The sequence below is a fragment of the Armigeres subalbatus genome, chromosome 3 (genome assembly GCF_024139115.2).
Source record: "Armigeres subalbatus isolate Guangzhou_Male chromosome 3, GZ_Asu_2, whole genome shotgun sequence".
In the NCBI taxonomy this organism is placed as follows: Eukaryota; Metazoa; Arthropoda; class Insecta; order Diptera; family Culicidae; genus Armigeres; species Armigeres subalbatus.
The window spans coordinates 73,408,780-73,432,482 of NC_085141.1; the positions used below are offsets into that span (position 1 = coordinate 73,408,780).

Consider the following 23,703-nt stretch of genomic DNA (forward strand, 5'->3'; position numbering starts at 1 on the left):
TTTTTACTTGTTCAGGTGCAAATTTCTTTAATTTGCATTGATATTGTCGTTCTTAGGATAAATTTTGCAATGTTTCTGCGTTTTAAATTTTCAATAAATTTCGCACCGAAGTACATATGTACGATACATGTACGAATATTGAAGGGGAATGTATGTAACAAAAAGTAAATAATATGTTTAATTCCTTATTCAATTTCTGAAACGTGTTGAATACAGGATTAGAACTGCTTCCACCACAGTAAATTGAACGACTATGTAGTGCGGAAGAGAGATCAATTTCAAATCTAGCATCATCCTGAATAAAAGCACCAAGCGTAACCAAATTCAAAGTTTGATTCTCAACCGTTAAGCCGGGTAAAAACAGCTGAACAGTTCACGATTAGTCACGTGATGTATGTATACAACGGCTTCAGAGGAGCAGAAAATATGACGATATCCACCTTGCTGGATATGTACTTAGAGCGCCGTTTATTGCACATGATGAAGAAGTACCAAAAGCAAGGTCATGGAAATATATTTCCAATCAAAATAATCACGATTATCAAGCATGCGAATCAAATTTATCTGTTTAGAAATTTATTAAATGAATTGCAAAAAAAAACAAATTCAAAATAGCATTTTCAAAAGCTACCGTAAAAACATTTTTAATTAGAGTCAGTTGAATTCTAAGTCAAAATTTAATGTGAAAGTTTACGTAAAATGAGGGTACTTTCCACCTGCGTCATTTCCTTTGAAATTGAGCAAAAGGTTCACAAAAAAATTCACCTGAAAAATGTAAAAATGTTTACCCGCAAAAAAGCAGTGGTCCTTCTCAATTGGTAATACATTTTCTCGAATTAAGGCAAAGGTTATTCTGATTCTTGAGCATTAGCATGAGCATGGTGGTCAATCGACCACCCACGGTTGCTAATCCGTTATTGCCACGTCAGCTGTAATTACACAGAGAACCAATAGATGAAATTTGGGACTAACATTATCTTCAATGTGTGAGAACTGGTGATCTAAGAATAAGCAATACCAGCGCCGGCCGTGTCCGAATGCAGGTCAATTAAGGAAAAGCTAGGAGAACGTTGACATGATTCTCGCTTTGATAGAAGTCGACGAGTCATCTGCACTTCCACGATTTCACTTTTTTAATAATCCTCTTTCTAAGCATCCTGGACCGGACTGAGAATCGATCTCGCCATCTCCGGAACTGCAATCCTACGCCCTTGCTCGCAAGGATAAATGGATGTGAAGTAGGTATTTCTGCGGAATAGGCAACGTTGTATGTGTTTACTTCTTGAAAGCCGCCAGATACCATTCTTCTGTTTATCGCCGAGCTAAGAAAACAATCGTGTGTCGGTAATGAAAAAGTATTGTTACTGTCTGATAATTATTATGGTGAATCAATTATTATAGTGAACAGACACGTAATTCGACCTCAACATAGTAAGGTTGTCTTACTGTTACTGTTGAGGTCGAAATACGTATCTGTCAAAGTACAATCAAGTGGTGGAATTAAATGGGATGGTACAAACTCGTTTTATGACAAGTGAAGACATTCCATTGTGGAAAACTTGGGAATTGATTTTTATAGAAAAATGAAAGAACGCCACGAACGAAACATGACGTAAAAAAGTTTCTCCGCTGCATTTGCCTGTCACTGACTCAATACATTTTTATTTATTTTCAATTAAGTTCAAATGATACAACCTGAATATGAAGCTTATTCAAGTGTCTGTAGTGGCCGAGCGAATGCCTTAGACATCAGTTGAATATCCGAGTTTCCATTGGCTTACATACTTACATCCGCTTAGATACTTACAAATACGTCCTTCAGGAACATGTGACTCTAGTGATGCATAAACAGTTAGTACTACCAAAGATTCATATTCGAATCGAATTCGAATTTTGTTCGCTTCGTTGTGTCTATTGAGACAATGTTTTCAGAAGTCGATTGCTTTGAATACCAGCTTTAATGCGTTTAAATAATTCATACTTTATACGAGATGAACCGGCCTAGGGTCTAAAATATCTTGAGGTTACAGAATTTTATTTAATAGTCATATGACTGTTAAATATTGGATTTATACCGTAGTGACTTTTTCACGATCCCAAAATTGCATGTATTATAAAGTTGAGGGCTTGACGATCCCTCCCCAGGTCCTCTGCGAGTTGTGGTACCTGCCCAGGATGTGGTGGGCTTTGACAGTGGGCTCTGTTAACCTTCTATAAAAAGCTGCATGTATCCGCAAGTAAACTCTGCCGAAGCGAGCCTGTGCCGCTCAAAGTGCACAAGCCCAAGTCCTGTTAGGTGGGACGCTAAACAGATTTGACACAAAGGCCCTCCGACGAAACAGGAGGTTTGCGCAGGCCCAATAAGCCGCCCTTAAAAACAACCATTACGAACGACATAGAGGATAATATGACTCGATACAATGGCAATGACCTAGGCTACGAATAAAGGATCACGATTGGAAGATTGGAAGCTTGGAACTGCAAGTCGCTAGGCGAACGTACGCACTTACCCCAGTGCGAATATTGAATCCGACCACTACCTTGTTGCAGTTGCCACTACCAGTTACCTCTCGACGGTGTACAACATGCGTCAAAATCGTCCGCCGCGGCTACTCATTGGGTGGCTGCAAGACGCTATACTAGCCCAAGAATACGCGCAACAGCTTGAAGTGGCACTCCTAACGGAAGAGCAGCTAGGCGCAGCGTTTCTTGAAGATGACTGGAGAGATATTTGATCCGCCATTGGAAGCAGCGCATCCGCTGCACTAGGCAGCACGGTGCCCCCTGATCAAAGAAACTACTAGTATGACGACGTGAGCAGTTAGTTTAAGAAAATAATGCAGCATGGGCAAGATTGCTGCAACGCCGCACGAGGGTGAACGAGGCGCGGAACAGACCAAACGCGATTTTTCGGAGGAAAAAGCGCCAGCAGGTAGATCGAGACCGTGAAAAGACGGAGCGGGAACCTTCTTACAAACGAGCGTGAGGTGATCCAAAGGTGGCGGCAGCACTACGAAGAGCACCTGAATAGCGATGTGGCAGACAATGAGCCTACTAGCACGTGCGCAGCCCAAGTAACATTTTAAGTTTTATTCCGCTCTAAGAATGGTTTTCAAGATCAATTTATAAGATCTAACAATAAAACCAAGTAAAACACGGCAACCTTCTGATGACCACTATACGAGTAAGATATTGCCAAGTGGCCCTCTCCAGATAACCACTATAAACCTATTATAAGAGCATTTAGAAACCCTTTTTAAACCACCCGCAAAAAAGGGAATTTGGCTGCGGCAGCTGCCAAAATGTTGCTTTAAAAAAAGAGAAACAAATCTTTGCAGAAAAATAATAACAAAATGGATTGTTGATGAAAAATATGATGATGACAACAAAATAATTTTTTATTTCAGGTTGTTTTTTCGATTCAGTACCATTGAAAAGAAATGCGCTTCCGATTTTATGGTCAAATGTTGTGAAAAAAATAAGGTTGAACACCACGCGCCGGCCATATAACGTAGTTCAGGGAAATAAATCGAAAATATTGATTACCACAACATCTAGGATGTCCACTAAATCGATTAGTATTTTTGCCAAAACTATTAATTAATAAAATTATTTATCGGAAAAAGTATGATAAGCGGTAAAAATTTCGTTAAATCATGCATTTCAGTGATATATTTCACTGACTGCGAAATGTTTTTCCGTTTTCAATATGGCCATCATGGAATTTGATCAGAAAAAAATTGCTTTTATAAAACACCGTCATAAACTCTTCCCAATACAAACATTCTTATGGGGGTAATTCATTTGACCACATTATGACCAAAAATTGTAGCTTTATTCGAGCATTGAAAATTGGATTTATTACGCTCTTCATCACTACAATAGATCTGTTCATATGGTCAATAGACATTTGACGTTTGAAGCTTTTTTCAGCAGATTTATGGGAGGTTTATTGATAGCAATAAGAGCGCCAATAAAACTGAGCAATCAGCTTGGTGATTGCTGTCATAAGTCCGCAATAAGAATTAGATAAATCCAAGAAGCATGGAAGTTGTTACTTGGGAGGACATACGACTTCCGGCTTAAAATTTCCAGGAAATCCAGGAGGAGATCGGTCGGCTGAAAAACAACAAAGCCCCTGGAGTTGACCAACTACCAGGAGAGCTGTTTAAATATGGTGGTGGTGAGACACTGGCTACAGCGCTGCATTGGGTAATCACCAAGGTTTGGGAGGATGAGGTTCTGCCGCAGGAGTGGATGGAAGGTGTCGTGTGTCTCATATACAAAAAGGGCGATAAGCTGGATTGTAGCAACTACCGCGCAATCACATTGCTGAACGCCGTCTACAAGGTACTCTCCCAAATTTAATGCCACCGATAAACACCAATCGCAAGAGAGTTGGTGGGGATAAACTGATACGGCTGATCAAGGCGATGGATCGGGTGATGCGTGTAGTTCGAGTTTCAGGGGCATTCTCGAGTCCGTTCGAAACGCGCAGAGGGTTACGGAAAGGCGATGGTCTTTCGTGTCTGCTATTCAACATCGCTTTGGATGTATCTAAACCTAGTAATACGAAGGGCAGCGATTGGCACGAGTGGCCAAAAAAAGTCTCAATGTTGGAAAATCTGAAAATATCTACACTCATGCACGATTCAAACCACATCAGGTCTGATTCGACTCACCCATTTCTGTTGTTGATTGATTTTTGTGTTATCCGTTGCTGAAAGCCAGGATTTGGAGACGAGCCAGGCCTGGGCTGAAAGTCTTTAAAAAAATCAGACGGGTTGTGTACAAGACACAACCGCAAAGTAGACGGACAACGTAAGGATATTATTGTAACACAATATGCATTGTAGTTCATTATGGTGTAAGTATTATTGTTTTGTTGGATAAAATAATATGAGTATGGTTAAGTATCTGAGTCACTTTGAACAAATTCGTCTCACCCAATCTTGTATAGAATAGTGGCCTTGAGAAGAACCGATCAATTTCTAATAATGCATCTTTCGAATCACTAACAGCTGTCGACCACGACCATACGGCCTACGCACGCTAACTTTCACCTACTCAGTGACTGAGTAAAATAGTATTGCTCTCTCTGTCTTTACTCAATTTCCGTGGGAAGAAAAGAGATGGCAATACAATTGTGTGGAATAAAATCTCTTTCAGCAACTCCGCCGATGCTGGGACCGTTATCTGCTTTCCGCAACATTTCAAATGAAATGTCATGCGCACAATTTTCTTATAATCAATATTATATTAGTCCCGCCTCTTTGTTAATCGGTATGAGCGCAAATATTGTGTAACTGTAACACTCACCAAAAGGGCGTGGCTACAGGGTTAACTTTATTGATTGCTAGAAAGCAGCTTTCCCGCGCGCGCGAGCCATGTCGCTAGCTCATTCCAGTTCGAGACAGCAACACGTACGGACGTGTTTTTTGCTCGCGCATTTTTTTCGAAGTTTTTTTTCTCGTTCGTTCGCTGTTTACGTTTTCGCTTGTCGCGTTGGCGTTATTTTCTCCCGGACCCGTCATGGGAGACTCGGTGGCCGATTCGGTCGCTGGAAAAGTGCCTAAGCGCACTGCTCTTGGAGGCGCAGGTAACCCCTCCAAGCAGCTTTTGCAGAGCACCGTGGTCTCGCCGTTGCCGCTTGATGACGCCGGAAATCCGCCGAAAAGTGGAAGAAGCAGCAATCGCAGCTGCCGCAGGTGCAACCGGAGCGGAAGGAGAAGTGCCCGCCCGTGTTTGTGAAGGGCGATCCGCCGGATTTACGCCCAAAAATTCGCCAGCTGATCGCTAAGGGGCTGAAATGTACTTTTCGGCTCTGCAGCGAGGGCGTGAAAGTGATGCCGGCCAACAGGGACCATCATCAATCCGTCGTGGAGTTCCTCGAGGTCCACAAGTATGAGTACTACACTCATGACCACCCCGGCACGAAGCCGCTCAAGGCTTTGGTGCGAGGACTTCACGACATGAAGGAGGAAGAGCTCCAAGCAGAGCTTGAAAGTTGCGGACTGAAGCCAGTAGCCGTCCACAAGATCGCTCGTCACGACAAGGCGAGGAAATATCGCGACCAGCTTTACCTGATCCATCTGGAGCACGGCTCCACTACCTGGAAGGACCTGAAGCTGGTTGGCGTTATAAATTACACCGTCGTTGACTGGGAGCGATATCGGCCAGTGCACCGCGATGTCACGCAATGCACCAACTGCTTCAATTTCGGGCACGGCACCAGGAACTGCCGCATGAAGCCGCGCTGCAACAAGTGTGGCGAACCCCATCCGACTGACGAGTGCGACAAAATGGAGGTGGCCGATCCCAAGTGCGCCAACTGTGGCGACAAACATCAGGCCACCACAAAGGGCTGCCCAAAGCGAGCCGAGTTCCTGGAAATCCGGAAGAAGGCTTCCACCAGGACCATTCCGAAGAAGAACCGTGTTCCTGTAATCAACGAGGTGAACTTTCCAGCCATCCCGGCTCCCCGTCGTGTGATTCCAATACTCCCACCGCTACAGCCGCACAAGCGACTGGCAGCGGCAGCTGCATCGGTCCAAGCTCCAGCATCGTCGGCACCATCCACCAGCGAATGGCCCCCGCTTCCTCCTCCTGGGTTCCGTCGGCAGTCGGAGAATGAAGCCGTCCCACCGGAAGAATCTGCCCCGCTGTACACTCCGGAGCAACTGATGCCGATCTTCGCGCAGCTCGCCACTCGACTGCGCGGCTGCAAAACCCGATTCGACCAGGTCTTCACACTTGGCATGTTCATCATTGAAAATGGCTGCTAGGGTGGGCCTGGTCAACTGGAACGCTTGCTCGCTAAAGAGCAAAACAATCGAGCTGAAGGATTTCCTTGAGGAGAAGGAAATAGACGTGGCGTTCATCACCGAAACGCACCTAAAACCGGAGGTGAACATCAACATCCCGGACTTCCGCATCGTGCGACTCGACCGGCCGACCAGGGGAGGTGGTGTGGCCATCGCTCTTCGCTACAACATCAACTGTCGTTTGCTTCCAAGCTTCCAGCTCAGTGTCATCGAGGCCATCGGTGTCGAAATCACCACTTCGGTCGGCACAATCGCGCTCATCGCGGCGTACTGTCCAACGCAAGCCAAAGCCGGCGATGGATCATCGGCTGCCCTTCGGAGGGACATCGTCAAGCTGACGCGGAGGCAAGGCCAGTATATCATTGCCGGCGACTTGAATGCCAAACATCAAGCCTGGGGCAACAGTCGCGGCAATCGAAACGGCACCATCTGGAGCAACGACATGGAGGAAGGCCACTACACGATCCTGAGCTCGGATTCCCCCACTCGGCTGAGTCGGTCCGGTGCCCACGCAACGCTCGACCTCTACGTAACAAACCTGAGTGACCACGTCTCGCAGCCGGTTGTATACCAGGAGCTCAGTTCGGATCACTATCCGGTGGTGGCGGAACTGGGCTCCTCGGTCAATCGGCACCAGCAGCTACGGCGGAACTACCACCGAGTGAACTGGCAGCGTTTCCAGCAGTGCGTCGATAACACCGTCGACTACGAGGTGCGTCCGGAGACGCCGGAAAGTATCGACCGCCAGCTGTGCGCTATCGAGGAGGCGATCACGGCGGCCCGAGAGCAACACGTACCGACGGCTCGGCAGGTAAGCAACTCCTTAAACATCGATACACTCACCAAAGATTTGATTCGATTGCGGAATGTCACTCGCAGGCAGTTTCAGCGTACTGGACTGCCTGAGCTTAAGACACGCTGCAATCGAATCACAAAAATTATTAAGGCCAGAATGGTGGACCTCAAAAATAACGACTTCTCGAATAAGATCCGCACTCTCCCAGATTATGCTAAGCCGTTCTGGAAAATGACCAAAATTCTAAAATCCAAGCCTCGGCCCATTCCACCTTTGATCCCACTAGACAATAATGGCTCTAAGGATCGCTTGATAACTCCTGCAGAGAAGGTCGCTGAAATAGGTCGTCACTTCGTCAGCTCACACAATCTTGGGCAGAACATCGTCAGTCCACACGAAGCAGCCGTCAACGAGCATGCTAACAACATCCATTTGATTCCCAACGACTTCTCGGAGGAGTTGGAGATCTCAGCTGACGAATTGACGGCCTATATCAAATCGTCGAAGAACATGAAGGCCCCAGGCTTCGACAGCATCCTGAATCTCGAGCTCAAACACATGAGTGCGCCGTTCTTTGAGCACCTCTCGCTGATCTTTAATCAGTGTCTCCGGCTTAGCTACTTCCCATCGTCCTGGAAGTCAGCGAAAGTCATCCCCATCCGGAAGCCTGGGAAGGATCCTTCCTCCCCCAAAAGTTATCGACCCATCAGCCTTCTCTCAGGGTTATCCAAGCTATTCGAAAAAGCTATTCATCATCGGTTACTTGAGTCTGCCGAAAATCTCAACATCTTGCTCGAGGAACAGTTTGGTTTCCGTCGCGGTCGGTCAACTGTACACCAACTGACCCGAGTTACCAACGTCCTCAGACGGAACAAGTTTGTCTCGAAAACATCCGCCATGGCCTTACTCGATGTCGAGAAGGCATTTGACAATGTATGGCATGATGGCCTGGTGTACAAACTACAACGCTACAATCTTCCCAGCTACCTGGTGAAAATCATCAACAATTACCTGTCGACAAGGACATTCCGGGTCTCAATCAGCGGAGCGAGTTCCAATGCGCACAACATCGTCGCAGGCGTCCCCCAGGGCAGTATCCTCGGGCCCCTGCTTTTCAATCTGTTCACCTCCGACATGCCAGAACCTCCAGAAGGCGGCATTCTGTCTCTGTTCGCAGATGACACATCCATCGTCTACAACGGTAGAGTGATCAGAGCGCTAGTGGCAAAACTCCAACGAGGCCTGGATGCCCTGACAGAGTACCTCACCAGCTGGAAGATCTATCAACGCGGCAAAGACCCAGGTCATCATTTTCCCCACTCCAAATCCCTAAACTTGTTCCGCCTGGGGACTGTAAAATCATCCTCAATGGCACGACTGTGGAATGGGCCAATGAGGCCGGCTACCTAGCTTGACCCTCGACAGCAAGCTTATTTTCAGGCAACAGGTTGACAAAACGGTGACAAAGTGTAACGTCTTGTTGAAACTACTGTACCCTTTGATCAACCGCCGGTCGTCATTGTCCCTGAAAAATAAGCTTGCTGTCTACAAGCAAATCATCCTCCCTGTGATCGAATATGGCATGCCGGTCTGGGAGAGCTGCGCTAAAACCCACCACCTCAGACTTCAACGGGTCCAAAACAAATTCCTGAGGATGATCCTCAACACCCCTCCCAGGACAAGAACATCCGAGGTCCACCGTCTGGCCGGAATAAAAACCTTACATGAACGCTTTGGTGAGTGTAAAGAAAAGTTTAGGGTCCGTTGCTTGCATTCGGATCAGGCTCCAATTAGGGCGCTAGTTCCAATCTAGGTTATCAAATTTTTATTGTAAATATTAGTGTACATAGTAGTTAGGTTATCAAATTTAAAAAAAACACACCAGCGCCTCCTAAAGGCCGTCATGATACATTATATTTTAAAAATTAAGTAATAGCATAATTATAATAATAATAACAATAATTGAAATTGAAGTTGGAGGGCCAAGCCGGCCGATCACTGTACATGTATAAAATGATTGTAGAACAAAAAATGTTTTAAATAAAGAAGAATTTTACTACTACTACTGCGCGAGCCATGTCGTTCGAGATGCCGCGAAGAGCAGACCGCGGTCCCACCATCAGCATCGGCGGATTTCCTACCGGAAATGTTATTCCTACCGCTCGTCGTCGTCAGCAGCAGCGCTCAAAACAAATATTCATGTCTGAAGTACTAACGATCGACTACTATCAGTGAAAGCAGCTCTTAAGCCACAATTTGGGGCGAGATGAATTTTAATCAAAGTACCCTCAAGTTTATAATTTTAGTAGGTTGTCTGCTACATGTTTCAGGTTTTATCCCTATCCATGCGAATACATTTTTGCAGCTTCTCCTTCTGACACGCGCGCGTGATTCTGCTGCCAACGGAAGCTTTCTGCTGTCACTAAGCGATTATGATTTGCACAAAAACTAGTTTAGGCTAAACCTTTGCTTCCACAAAATTGTGATCCTTAAGATTTCATTTCATTTATTTAGTTTACATCTAAACAGATGACACTGAATCAACAATTTGACGCCACAATACACGGTTCGAGGCCGCATCTCTCCATCCTCGAATACGCCCCACGCTCGCCAAGTCGTTCTGCACCTGGTCTGCCCATCTCGCTCGCTGCGCTTTACGTCATCTCGTACCTGCCGGATCAGAAGCGAACACCATCTTTGCAGGGTTGCTGTCCGGCATTCTTGCAACATGCCCTGCCCATCGTATCCTTCCGGCTTAAGCTACCTTCTGGATACTGGGTTTGCCGTAGAGTTGGGCGAGCTCATGGTTCATTCTTCGCCGCCACACACCGTCTTCTTGCACACCGCCAAAGATGGTCCTAAGCACCCGTCTCTCGAATACTCCGAGTGCTTACAAGTCCTCCTCGAGCATTGTCCATGTTTCATGTCCGTAGAGGACAACCGGTCTTATAAGCGTCTTGTACATGACACATTTGGTGCGGTGGCGAATCTTTTTCGACCGCAGTTTCTTCTGGAGCCCGTAGTAGGCCCGACTTCCACAGATGATGCGCCTTCGTATTTCACGACTAACGTTTTTGTCAGCCGTTAGCAAGGATCCGAGGTAGACGAATTCCTCGACCACCTCGAAGGTATCCCCGTCTATCGTAACACTGCTTCCCAGGCGGGCCCTGTCGCGCTCGGTTCCGCCCACAAGCATGTACTTTGTCTTTGACGCATTCACCATCAGTCCAACTTTTGTTGCTTCACGTTTCAGGCGGGTGTACAGTTCTGCCACCTTTGCAAATGTTCGGCCGACAATGTCCATGTCATCCGCGAAGCAAATAAATTGACTGGATCTGTTGAAAATCGTACCCCGGCTGTTACACCTGGCTCTCCGCATGACACCTTCTAGCGCAATGTTGAACAACAGGCACGAAAGTCCATCACCTTGTCTTAGTCCCCGGCGCGATTCGAACGAACTGGAGTGTTCGCCCGAAATTTTCACACAGTTTTGCACACCATCCACCGTTGCTTTGATCAGTCTGGTAAGCTTCTCAGGGAAGCTGTTCTCGTCCATAATTTTCCATAGCTCTACGCGGTCTATACTGTCGTATGCCGCCTTGAAATCAACGAACAGATGGTGCGTTGGGACCTGGTATTCACGGCATTTTTGAAGGATTTGCCGTATAGTAAAGATCTGGTCCGTTGTCGAGCGGCCGTCAACGAAGCCGGCTTGACAACTTCCCAGGAACTCGTTCACTAATGGTGACAGACGACGGAAGATGATCTGGGATATCACTTTGTAGGCGGCATTAAGGATGGTGATCGCTCGAAAGTTCTCACACTCCAGTTTGTCGCCTTTCTTGTAGATGGGGCATATAACCCCTTCCTTCCACTCCTCCGGTAGCTGTTCGGTTTCCCAGATTCTGACTATCAGTTTGTGCAGGCAAGTGGCCAGCTTTTCCGGGGCCATCTTGATGAGCTCAGCTCCGATACCATCCTTACCAGCTGCTTTATTGGTCTTTAGCTGTTGAATGGCATCCTTAACTTCCCTCAAGGTGCGGGCTGGTTGGCTTCCATCGTCCGCTGAACTGACGTAGTCATCTCCTCCGCTGCCTTGGCTTTCACTGCCTGTACTCTCAGCGCCATTCAGATGTTCCTCGTAGCAGCTATGGGAAAACTCACTCACTCACACGAACCACACCAATTTTAAATCCCTATCCATCAGCGAACACGCGATTGCAAAACGAATGCTACTCAACCCAACAGCGAACCAACAAACGATTCATACCTACTGAGTGCCCCCCAGCAGGGAGAAGTGAAACCAAAAATAGTACAAAAAGAAATCGAGAGATGAGAGTGAACCGATGTGTAGTGAGTGGAGCAGAAAACACTGAGTTGGACTCAGAAGATTGATTCAATTTAGACTCAATGATTCGTTTTGCGGCCTGATGCTTTCTGCCGAATCCTCACTCACCACTCAATTGCGATTCCATTTGTTTACGAACCAAATGTAAACAAATACTCGGCTATGCATCATTTGTTATCTGTTGGAAAGATTCGGTGATGAATTTTGTCTGTTTGTTTTTTGGCATAATTCGTTACTAACTGAAGCCAAACTGCAGACAATCGAATTTGAAAATTTTGGAAGGGCTCGTGTACAGTTGCCTAATTTGCGATTGTTTGTAGATGTGAGTGAAAGATTAGCGCTAAATGAACCGATTTTTCCAGAGGACCGACATCCAATTTTTTTACTATAGATTTTGACAGGTTTGCCTGTTTGTTCTTTTTTGGGGGATAAATTTATCCCCCAGTGTCAAATTACCCCTATACCTATTTATTTTACATTAGTATGTGCGCGAATTTTGAATGTTTTTGTTTTTACAGGAGAATATGATGCAAAACGCCCATACCACTTAATAATCCAACATGATACAATCATAAGAAAATAGAGAAAAAATTAACGAACTATAAATTAAAACTATTTTACCCTCGATTCCATGTTTTAAACAGAAGAATGTTCAACTTATTTGCTAAATTCTTCAGAATACTACTTGCACAAGGTACTGTCTATGCCTTTGTTCGTTTTATATCATTTTCACCCTCGGAATTGTTTATGTTGCATTCGCAGTGCACTCGTATTGGTGACTCAGAAAAGATGTGACAAAGATGGCGTAGCTTGTCATCCCCGTGGATTTTTCCCATACCTGCCTCGTAGTGCTGCTTCCACCTTTCGATCACCACACGTTCGTCCGTCAAGATGCTCCCATCCATATCCCGGCACATTTCGGCTCGCGGCACGAAGCCTTTGCGGGATGCGTTGAGCTTCTGATAGAACTTGCGTGTTTCTTGAGAACGGCACAGCTGTTCCATCACCTCGCACTCCGCTTCTTCTAGACGGCGTTTCTTCTCCTGAAAAAGACGGGTCTGCTGTCTCCGCTTCCGTCTATAACGTTCCACGTTCTGCCGGGTACCTTGTTGCAGCGCGACCGTCCGCGCTGCGTCCTTCTCCTCCAGAATCTGTCTGCACTCTTCGTCGAACCAATCGTTCCGTCGACTTCGACCCATATACCCGACGTTGTTCTCCGCTGCGTCGTTAAGGTCTGAGGGAAGGGTTTTCCGTTAAAAAAGCACGTAGTAGCACTCTCTGAGAGAGTAAATTGCCCAATTCAGCGCGCCAGAATGATGCTGTCAGTGTCGCCAAAATTATTTCATCATTATGCAGTTTACAATTGCTTGAGAATTGGCCGTAAACGGAGAACAAAAGGAATTGGCAACAATGGGGAAGAAATGTATCACTCATGCAGTGGTTCGGCGAGAGAACAGCAGCAGCGCCGACCAATCATGCAATGAGGAAATCAAAATAAACAAACACCAGCTGGGTTTGTAAAATGAAAACATGAGCCGTTTCTAGAACAACATTAGAAAATATCGTGAGAGGATTTCTATACAAGGTTTCCACACAAGCTTTGAAAAGGATTTAGGAAAAGATATTTTAGTTACTAGATAAAGATTTTCGCTGTCGTCGCTGTCCGGAACATCTTTTGCTGGCGAGGATAGGGGAGCTAAATGTCAAAGAAGGAAAATCCATACGATTTGACAGGTATGTACCACACATGTTTCGGACAGCAGAACAAAGGGAACCGAAGCGACAATCTTTATCTAGTAACTAAAATATCTTTTGGTGATAACAGTGGTGCTGGTGTAAGTAAGACAAATAAGACAAATAAGTCAAATAAAACAAATAAGCAAAATAAGATAAATAAGACAAATAAGACAAGTAAGACAAATAAGATAGATAAGACTAAGAAGCAAAATAAAGTGCGAATCTCCAGGAATTCCTTCGGAAGTTCCTCCAGGAATTCCTTCGGAAGTTCCTCCAGGAATTCCTTCGGAAGTTCCTCCAGGAATTCCTTCGGAAGTTCCTCCAGGAATTCCTTCGGAAGTTCCTCCAGTAATTCCTTCGGAAGTTCCTTCAGGAATTCCTTCGGAAGTTCCTCCAGGAATTCCTTCGGAAGTTCCTCCATGAATTCCTTCGGAAGTTACTCCAGGAATTCCTTCGGAAGTTTATCCAGGAATTCCTTCGGAAGTTCCTCCGGGAATTCCTTCAGAAGTTCCTCCGGGAATTCCTTCGGAAGTTCCTCCAGGAATTACTCGGGAAGTTCCTCCGGAAGTTCCTCCGGGAATTCCTCCGGAAATTCCTATGGAAGTTCCTCCTGAAATTCCTCTGGAAGTTCCCTCGGGAATTCCTCTGGAAGTTTTCAAAGAAACTTTTGAAAGAATTCCCAGGGACACTTCCGCAGGAATTCCCAGGGGTACTTCCGGAGGAATTCCCAGCGGAACTTCCGTAGGAATTCCCGGGACTGTTCCGGAGGAATTACTGAGGGAACTTCCGGAGGAATTCCTGAGGGAACTTCCGGAGGAATTCCCGGGGGAACTTCCGGAGGAATTCCCGGGGGAACTTCCGGAGGAATTCCCGGGGGAACTTCCGGAGGAATTCCCGGGGGAACTTCCGGAGGAATTCCCGGGGGAACTTCCGGAGGAATTCCCGGGGGGCTTCTGGAGGAATTCCCGGGGGAACTTCCGGAGGAATTCCCGGGGGGCTTCTGGAAGAATTCCCGGGGTAACTTCCGGAGGAACTTCCAGAGGAATTCCCGGGGGAACTTCCGGAGGAATTCCCGGGTGAACTTCCGGAGGAATTCCCGGGGGAACTTCCGGAGGAATTCTGGGAACTTCGGAGGAATTCTGGGGGAACTTCCGGAGGAATTCCCGGGGGAACTTCCGGAGGAATTCCCGGGGGAACTTCCGGAGGAATTCCCGGGGGAACTTCCGGAAGAATTCCCGGGTTAACTTCCGGAGGAATTCCAGGGGGGAACTTCCGGAGGAATTCCAGGGGGGAACTTCCGGAGGAATTCCAGGGAGGAACTTCCGGAGGAATTTCCTGGAGGAAATTCCGGAGGAAATCCTGGAGGAACTTCCGGAGGAATTCCTGGAGGAACTTCCGGAGGAATTCCTGGAGGAACTTCCGGAGGAATTCCTGGAGGAACTTCCGGAGGAATTCCTGGAGGAACTTCCGGAGGAATTCCTGGAGGAACTTCCGGAGGAATTCCTGGAGGAACTTCGGAGGAATTCCTGGAGGAACTTCCGGAGGAATTCCAGGAGGAACTTCCGGAGGAACTTCGGAGGAATTCCAGGAGGAACTTCGGAGGAATTCCAGGAGGAACTTCCGGAGGAATTCTAGGAGGAACTCCGGAGGAATTCCAGGAGGAACTTCCGGAGGAATTCCAGGAGGAACTTCCGGAGGAATTCCAGGAGGAACTTCCGGAGGAATTCCAGGAGGAACTTCCGGAGGAATTCCAGGAGGAACTTCCGGAGGAATTCCAGGAGGAACTTCCGGAGGAATTCCTGGAGGAACTTCCGGAGGAATTCCTGGAGGAACTTCCGGAGGAATTCCAGGAGGAACTTCCGGAGGAATTCCAGGAGGAACTTCCGGAGGAATTCCAGGAGGAATATCCGGAGGAATTCCAGGAGGAACTTCCGGAGGAATTCCAGGAGGAACTTCCGGAGGAATTCCTGGAGGAACTTCCGGAGGAATTCCTGGAGGAACTTCCGGAGGAATTCCTGGAGGAACTTCCGGAGGAATTTCTGGAGTAACTTCCGGAGGAATTTCTGGAAGAACTTCCGGAGGAATTCCTGGAGGAACTTCCAGAGGAATTCCTGAAAAAACTTCAGGAGGATTTCCTGGAGGAATTCCCGGAGGAACTTTCAGAGGAATTCCGGGAGGAACTTTCGTAGGAATTCCCGGAGGAACTTCTGGAGTTATACCTGGAGGGACGTCCGTAGGTATTTGTCCTATTTGTCTTATTTATTTGATTTGTCTTATTTGTTTTATTTTGCCTATTTGTTTTATTTGTTTTATTTGTCTTATTTATTTTCAACTATTTATCTGATCTTATTCATATACTTGATTTCAATATATAATATATAATATTTGGTATCCTCGTGTTCACAAATAGGAATACGCTTTTTCCTAGTGTCACGCTAGATTCAAAGTTGACGGACTTTCTTTCGCTCTCATCGCTCCTTTCCTGCCGTGCGCCACAAGAAAATATGCTGTTGGCTGCTCTCCCGAAATGGTAACTTTTGTATGAAATTTAAAAAACTTGGTTGAAGTAAAAAGAGCTTCCTGCAAAATTTATTGCGGTGACATATACTTTTTATTACATCAAAATGATCGTTGGAAAAATTCAAAACTTTTGTCAGTTGGGTTTTGCGAAATTCGGTTCCTTTGTGCCTCAAATCGTCGGAGAGAGGTACTGAGAAGCAAAAATTTCAGTTCTACAATAGTTCAGTATTTAGAGCTTAATTCAAATTTGGGAAATAGTAGGTCCATGAAATTTTGTAGGAACATTCCTTGATAAATTTCAAAGAGATTGTCAGTTGGGAAAAGCGAAATTCGTTCCCAATTCCGAGTTATAGACATTTTAGTACGAAAATAGCGCTCTACCGCGAGAGAGCTTCCCTCAGACCTTAACGGCTGCTTTGACTGTATTCCAGCAGTCCTCAAGAGGGGCCCCATCGAGCTCACCCTCTTCCGGCACTCGGACGATGATTAGCCACCCCTAACATGGAGAACAGACGCTGTTGTGAGCCAATCCTGACATGGAGAACAGACGCTCAATAAGATTTGCACCTCCGGAGAGGAGCAAACCCCCCCTTCCCTGTCAGCATACGACCATAGTTCCCACCGGGGTTGGTTACCCGATCTTCCCTAAGGTTGCTCGTATCCCGGCCAGCACCGCGGGGAGGTAGGGATAGGAGTTGCTGGGCAAGAGGCTAAGGACCGCGAGATGGGGTCTATTTTATTCCTTCAGGTACGCGAAGTACCAATGGTACGCTTTACCCAGCATTTGCCGTGCCCGTGATCCTTAAGAGAACCGATTGATTTTCAATAATTCACCTTTCCAATCACAAACTGCAACACCATTGAATAAGAATCTTGAGAAAATTCCACTTGGCAGCCACTGATGCCAACCATGCGAAAAATATTTGTATCTTCCTCCGACGAGCGTTCGTGATTCTGCTACGGACGGCAACTTTTGGCGTCGTAAAGAGGTTAATTTGCACTTTGAACAAAATGCACACAACAACCTTTCATTGTATAAAATGGTGGTCATGAAAAATAAACAAATTATTGGTATTGGCGATATAATCAGATCCAGAGCTATGCAAAAAAAATTCACTGGAGTACCGCAGACGCCGACGATAGCCACTAGATAGATGCAGAAACCACCACCATCGATGCTAGAATCGCTACCAACGCCGTTGTTCTGAGCGTTCTCCGTTCCCGCTTTCCGTGACGATTCACCGTGGATCATTGTACAGAAATGACGCACGAGCGCGGATCATGGGCCTTTTTATCTCCGGAAAATATAAAATGGTGGGTCACAAGGCCCGTAACTTACATCATTCTGATGTCCGTGTTGGGAATGCATGAACGGGATTGGTTGGTTCTGATATTTTTGCTGGGTAGGACCAGAATTGTAATTTTCAATAGTTTATCGTAAATCATCAAAAGATTTAATAAAAATGACAAATTGCTGGAGAGTTTCCGAGTCGACTGATATATAAATCTCGAAAATCCATCTATAGATAAAGGATAAAAGGTTCAAAATCTAACATGTTTTTGTAGAAGTCCCCAATTTTAGATTCTGATTTGACACCCAGTACCTTCGGGTAAGACGTCCCGGGTAGAAGATAATAGCTCATTAACAGTAAAACGTGTTATTGATAACAAAACATGATATTAACTTGTTTGAAATAAGAGTAAAAATAACAAGCGAAAATAACAAAAATTTGCACCGAAATATCATAAAAATATCAGGTTTTGCCATTAACAAGAATTTATCAATATCTTGAGCTATTAGTTTGTTCTTGTTAATAGCAAAACCTGATATGATATTTCGGTGCAAATTTTCGCTTGTTATTTTTACTCTTATTTCAAACAAGTTAATATCATGTTTTGTTATCAATATCACGGTTTCTGCCCGGGGTTGTCTAACGTCAAAAATATTTAAATTACAAAACATGTTTATTAGGGTGGTTCAAAAAATCGATTTTGCTCCACAGCGCTCATCTGATTTTTTATCATGTTTTGACTGTCCTCTGAAAATTTGAGCTCATTTGGATTAAAACTGATTTAGCAAAAGCCGTTTCAAGTTTGCATGCAAATTAGTATGGGGAAATTTATTTTTTCATCATACTGTTAATGACGCTTCCCCATTAAGCGCAGGTTAAAAGAAAACCTACATAGCTAAAAGGATCACTCAACAGCTTTCACCCAACGAAAACCGCATGTTTATTAATCGCCCCAATAATTAGTAATCGATTTTAATACAAGTTGCGAATATTTAGTCATTAACCATTAAATTCTTTGAGGGCATCACTGAAACGTGCAGTGCAACATACTTGCAAGTGCTCAAAATTTTGATTTTGGTTTGCACATTTGGTATTACCCTTTCTTATATATTTGTTTATCATTTATCATAACTTACAACGACCACACAATGGATATTGATAAAACGGTTTAAACTCTTTTGAGCTGTGTTAATAAATTATTTAATCTACATAGTAAGCAGTAGTAAACAGAACGCTTTCGATAAATAACACTCGAGTTATAATGTTTACCATCATATCAAACTCAATAAAATAATTAAAAACACCTTTGTGTAGTAAACCATGTATGTGTCGCGCGACATTCGATTGTATCATGCTAGCTGCTAGAACCTTTTTTGAAGTTGTGTTCTTCAGCATGCCGCACGCGGTTAATATGAACCCAAAGCAACAATGCGCCGCACTAATAGACGATGATCGCACGGTACGAGGAACGCGCGAACAACGCACCCGCCCAGCTACCGATGAGAATTCATTAAAAGAGCCAACGCACCACGATTCTCCACCAGACGGTAATACGAGCTGGTAGTCAACGGATATCGCCGCCCTTCCCCCCAGCTGAGACGATTCAAGTCAGTCGAAATTGTTCCGCGTTTGGTAGCTTAGCATAACAAAACACACCCAAAACCGGAAGATCCAATCAACGGGAACGAAAGTGAGTGCGAGCCGGCGAGAGCATCTGAACGAAAACGATCAACAGGACAGTGAATAGTGGTCAAGAGTGTGTGCCCTTCGAAAATAAAAAAGCAAAAGTGTTAGAACTGACAGTTTCCCAGTGCAAATTTAGTTAGTTGGTCGTCCAGGAGATCTTGTTTGCGTGTGATATTGACGGTGCTAATTGAATCAGAATCCATTCGCATCAAGTTCAGCTTCGAAGTGGTGGCAGCTTCGCACATTTCGTTCTGCGTTTTCGTAACGGACGTCCAAGTGCGGAACCGATTATAGTGCATTCAATCTGTTGTTTTCGACCACCGACTGGATTACGTGCCACGATATTTCAGAACCTACGTGATAACGATCAGCGCTATCGTGTGCTTAGCGGAACTACTCGAAGCCTGCAAGTGCGCCGAGTGTAATTCAACGTGGACGATCAGTTTTGAAAGTGAGATCGGGGAGTGAACGAGGATCGCCAACCGAAGCCAACATGTGGAAGTCCATTGCCAGTGCGCTCGTGCTGCTGACGACGATGATCGCTGCTCAGTCTCGTAAGTGTGAACTGGATTGTGGAGTATTTAATTTTGTATTCGGGCATTCCGGATATAAAACTGGTTTATCGGAAAGGATAAAAAATGTGAAGCCCAAAAACGCATTAAAATGCGTGAAGGTCAAGTTCAGAGGAAGGAATATTAAGTAGGGAAATTGTATTACTACTGGTCAGAGTTGGGCATTTCTCCTTAGACCTTGAAGCGTAATACAAATTTGCTATTACATAACCAAAAAACTATGTGACTAACTTTTGTCTTTTTATTGGCATTACTGGAATTTTCCAAATGTGTTAATCAACAATAACCGAATCTATTCTCAGTGGCAGCTTGTTTAAATGGACGTGTAAGAGAATATATTTTATCATGAGAAACTGAACATTTTTAGTCAGTACTTGACTAAATCTCTTCGAAGCCTGGAAACGCTTATTATTGGGTGAGAAACTGGATAGTCCCTCTAACACTTCTTCATCAATGGCTATATTTCAATTCTACGCCTCAGCTTGCAAGGCTTACTGCAGATCCAGCCTACCTTACACAATTATTAGTCGCTTTGGTAAAGAAAAAGCTTAATCTGAAATAATCAAGCATACTTCAAATTTAATCGCAATTTGTATCATGTAATTATTACTTTTTATTATACTCTTCTTTTCCAAAGACGTTCTGATTTCTGAGTGTTAGATTAGAATAAATTTCCTGTGCTAACGATCACGAACTGATTATAGTGTATGACACGATAGAATTTCACGCACAATTGCGGGTCGATCAATTTTGTTCTTATCTTTGATTCTTGACACGAAAAAGTAAAATAAGAATTTGTATATCGATTGGTCAAGTATTTCGACTCAAAAATAGCAATGATGTAAAGTATAGCGAATCAGTCTTCATACGACCAAATAAACTTGCTAATGAGGCAAATTAGGTTTCGAATACAAATTTTTATGCAAATTTTGACCGTATGTTGATTTTTGAATATAAAAATCCTTATGTGAATATAAAAATCCTTATGTCTTCCGCAATCTGGAGCAAATACGCCCAGAGGCTGCTTAGACCTTTTTACATGTTTTTTTGTTAGTAAATTAGTAAGTTTAGTAAGTTTCCCGTAACACGGTAGATTACTTTGACGTAGTGTGTTGCGGTGTAAGATCTACCAAACAGAGCCCTTGCCTAATCCATTTTTCTAGCTAGGGCAATAAGTTCTGGTAATTAAGGATTCATCGTATTTAGTCCTCGCTACCAACAGCAGTCTCAGAAATAAAACATAATTAATGTTACCTTGCAGACAGTTGAAAGACTCAAATTCCTCTTGTTTGAGGCTAAACTGTATGCAGCGGAAACAACTTTTCAAGCAATTAGTTAAAAAACCTCGGTACCCGGTCCTAGGCTGAACTGACTGCTGGAAAAATCGAGTTAGGGGTTTAAATACGTACTAACTCTTCTTGAACTGGTGAACAATGGTAGTGAGAGGAACACACGGAAGTTCTTATTACTGAAAAAAAATTCTCTTGCATGAAATGGTCTTGTAGACAGAGCTAAATCCCGGGTTTTAAGAGTTTCACTGGTGATATTCTAGAAGCAAGACAAGGATGTGGCTAGGGCTCCGATGCATGGCCAAAAACAGTATTATTGTTCTGTTTTCTCAAGAAAGGATTGATTTCCTATTGATAAGGGGCGCGCCTTCAATGGGATTGCTCTCTATGAAGGGTCTAAATAGCGGGACCTTGTCATGGTGGTCTTGAGAAAACAAAACAACAACTGTATCGAAACCGATACTGCATTGTTTCTCAATAGCACTGGAGGAATTCGACATGCACCTAAACACTAAGGATACGGGTAACGCTACAATAGATCTAATAATTGGTCGCAGTGGCACACCCGAACAGGAAAAAAAAAAAAGTTTAGTAAATTAGGATTTTTGTTGTTTTTTTTTTAAATTATCTGTGTAAACATTGAATAACATTTTGGAAAAAAAATGAGGATATTGCTTCTTCAATAAATTTCCAGAATGCACAAAAATCTGACATATTTGAGAATTCCTAAGTGATTTGCATTTTTAAAATGGATTCCAGTGTATTTTTTGTTATAAGACTTTGTACTACATCCATTCTTCTTCTTCAATGGCTCTACAGTCCAACTGGAACTTGGTCTGCTTTTCAACTTAGTGTTCTATTTGCATTTCCACAGTTTTTAATTGAAAGCTTTTCTATGTCAGCCATTTGTATGAGTAATGAGTATGTACAGGGGTAGACAAAAAGGTTGAGATAGGTAAAAATAAGTCGAAGTTCAAATCAGCATACCTTTGCGTATAATAATCCGATTTTGATAAAATCAGGACCATCAGAAGCGCACACTCTTCTAGTATACTGTCCCCCTGCAAAACCTGAGATTGGTCCTTGGCCAGCGGAAATGTTCCGGGTTTTCCGAGGGAATGTTCAAGATGCATTTTTTCCACTGCTTGTCATTTTATGTGACGTTAACTTTCATCATGTTTTATGCTTTCTCAGAAAACTAGAACTAATATACCGGCCAATGGTGGCTGTAGATCGAGAATCCATTTAAACTACACATAGATACGGCCATTTCCGTAAAAAAACGGTACCGGGAACATGATGAAATGATAACAGATCGGAATAATGCAAATATGAGTATCTTACTTCATGGATTTGCGAGACGATAATTACAGAAACATTTCCAGAATAATAGTGTCCACTGCCACCCTTATAGCAGGTTCCATGGGTTTTCCAGAAGGGGCGGGTTTTGGTACCATCTGGAACCATGCACATATGGTCGTCAAAATTCATGTTTTCCCAAGACGATGAATATAGGATCTTTATTAGAGATATATTGTGAGGACTGTAAGACTCTTTGGCCAATTTGTAACAGGTTCCGGAAGTTCTGCGAAAGTGACATTTGTTCAGGGTGTATGGCCAATCCCGTATCGTTTTCACGAAAATGGCCATATCTCTGTGTATACATAACGGATTTTCAATCTGCAGCCAGCATTGACCAGCATATTAGTTCTAGTTTCTGGGGAAAACATAAAACATGATGGCAGCAAACGTCATATAAAATGACAAGCAGCAGAAAAAATGAATTTTGAAATACCCTCGGAAAACCCGGAACACCACCGGTGGCCAAGGGCCAATCAGAGGTTTTGCATAGGGCCAGTATACTAGAAGAGTTTCCGCGTCCGATGGTCCCAGTTTGATCAAAATCGGATTCATTCGTCGTATTCTTAAAAATCCTCAATTTGTCCCGTTTTTTCATTGATTCTCCCAAATTAAAAAAAAAAAACTATATTTTAGACAGGAATCTAAAACCAAATACAAAGATAGTGGACGCACCCCGTAAAAAAGTGTGAGATGTTATGTTATTTGTGCAGATTTTCAAAGAAAGCTATTTATGCCATTTAGTCTGGATTGGCTTTTTTGAGGGTTTTCACAGTTAATGACAATGGGTGACAACGGGAGATTTCTTCATACAGTTTCATTTCAATCACTTTTTTCTGCTTATTTCGAAGCCATTAAAAATTTGACTAATTTCATCAATGGATTAAACGCAACCGGTAACTTGGTTGGCAAGTACATCCTGCAAACCAAGTCAGGCCTCAACGTCAATAAAATGAAGCGCAGGGACAAACATTCTAATTAAAATACAGGAACACCGTCTTCGACCAGAGGTCAATCGAACCCACATAGCACATCACGGTGTGTCTATGGGGAAACATTATTTTTAAAAAATCAGTATCTCTGAAACATCCACCACATGAAAGTAGATGCTCTCCTCTTTCATATAGTGGGTAAACTAAAATGTTCTATCGGGGGATCTAGAACAATTTTTATTTTTTTCAACATTTTTGGTGCAAATTCCATACAAATCTCAAATGATAGCCGATTTAACTCCCCCAAAAATGTATGGAAAAATGACCCCCGATAGAACATTTTAAAAA

The 23,703-nt window shown here is 44.0% G+C and overlaps 1 protein-coding gene across 1 annotated transcript in view; it reads left to right on the top strand.

Annotated features, from left to right (window-relative positions):
• The first annotated feature begins 19,040 nt into the window (after window positions 1-19,040).
• Window positions 19,041-23,703, top strand: part of LOC134220206 (uncharacterized) — a 45,604-nt gene continuing 40,941 nt past the window's right edge. The window contains exon 1 of the mRNA XM_062699192.1: window positions 19,041-19,757. Within this exon, the coding sequence (XP_062555176.1) occupies window positions 19,697-19,757 (61 nt within the window). The 5' untranslated portion in view covers window positions 19,041-19,696. The remainder of the gene's footprint in view (window positions 19,758-23,703) is intronic.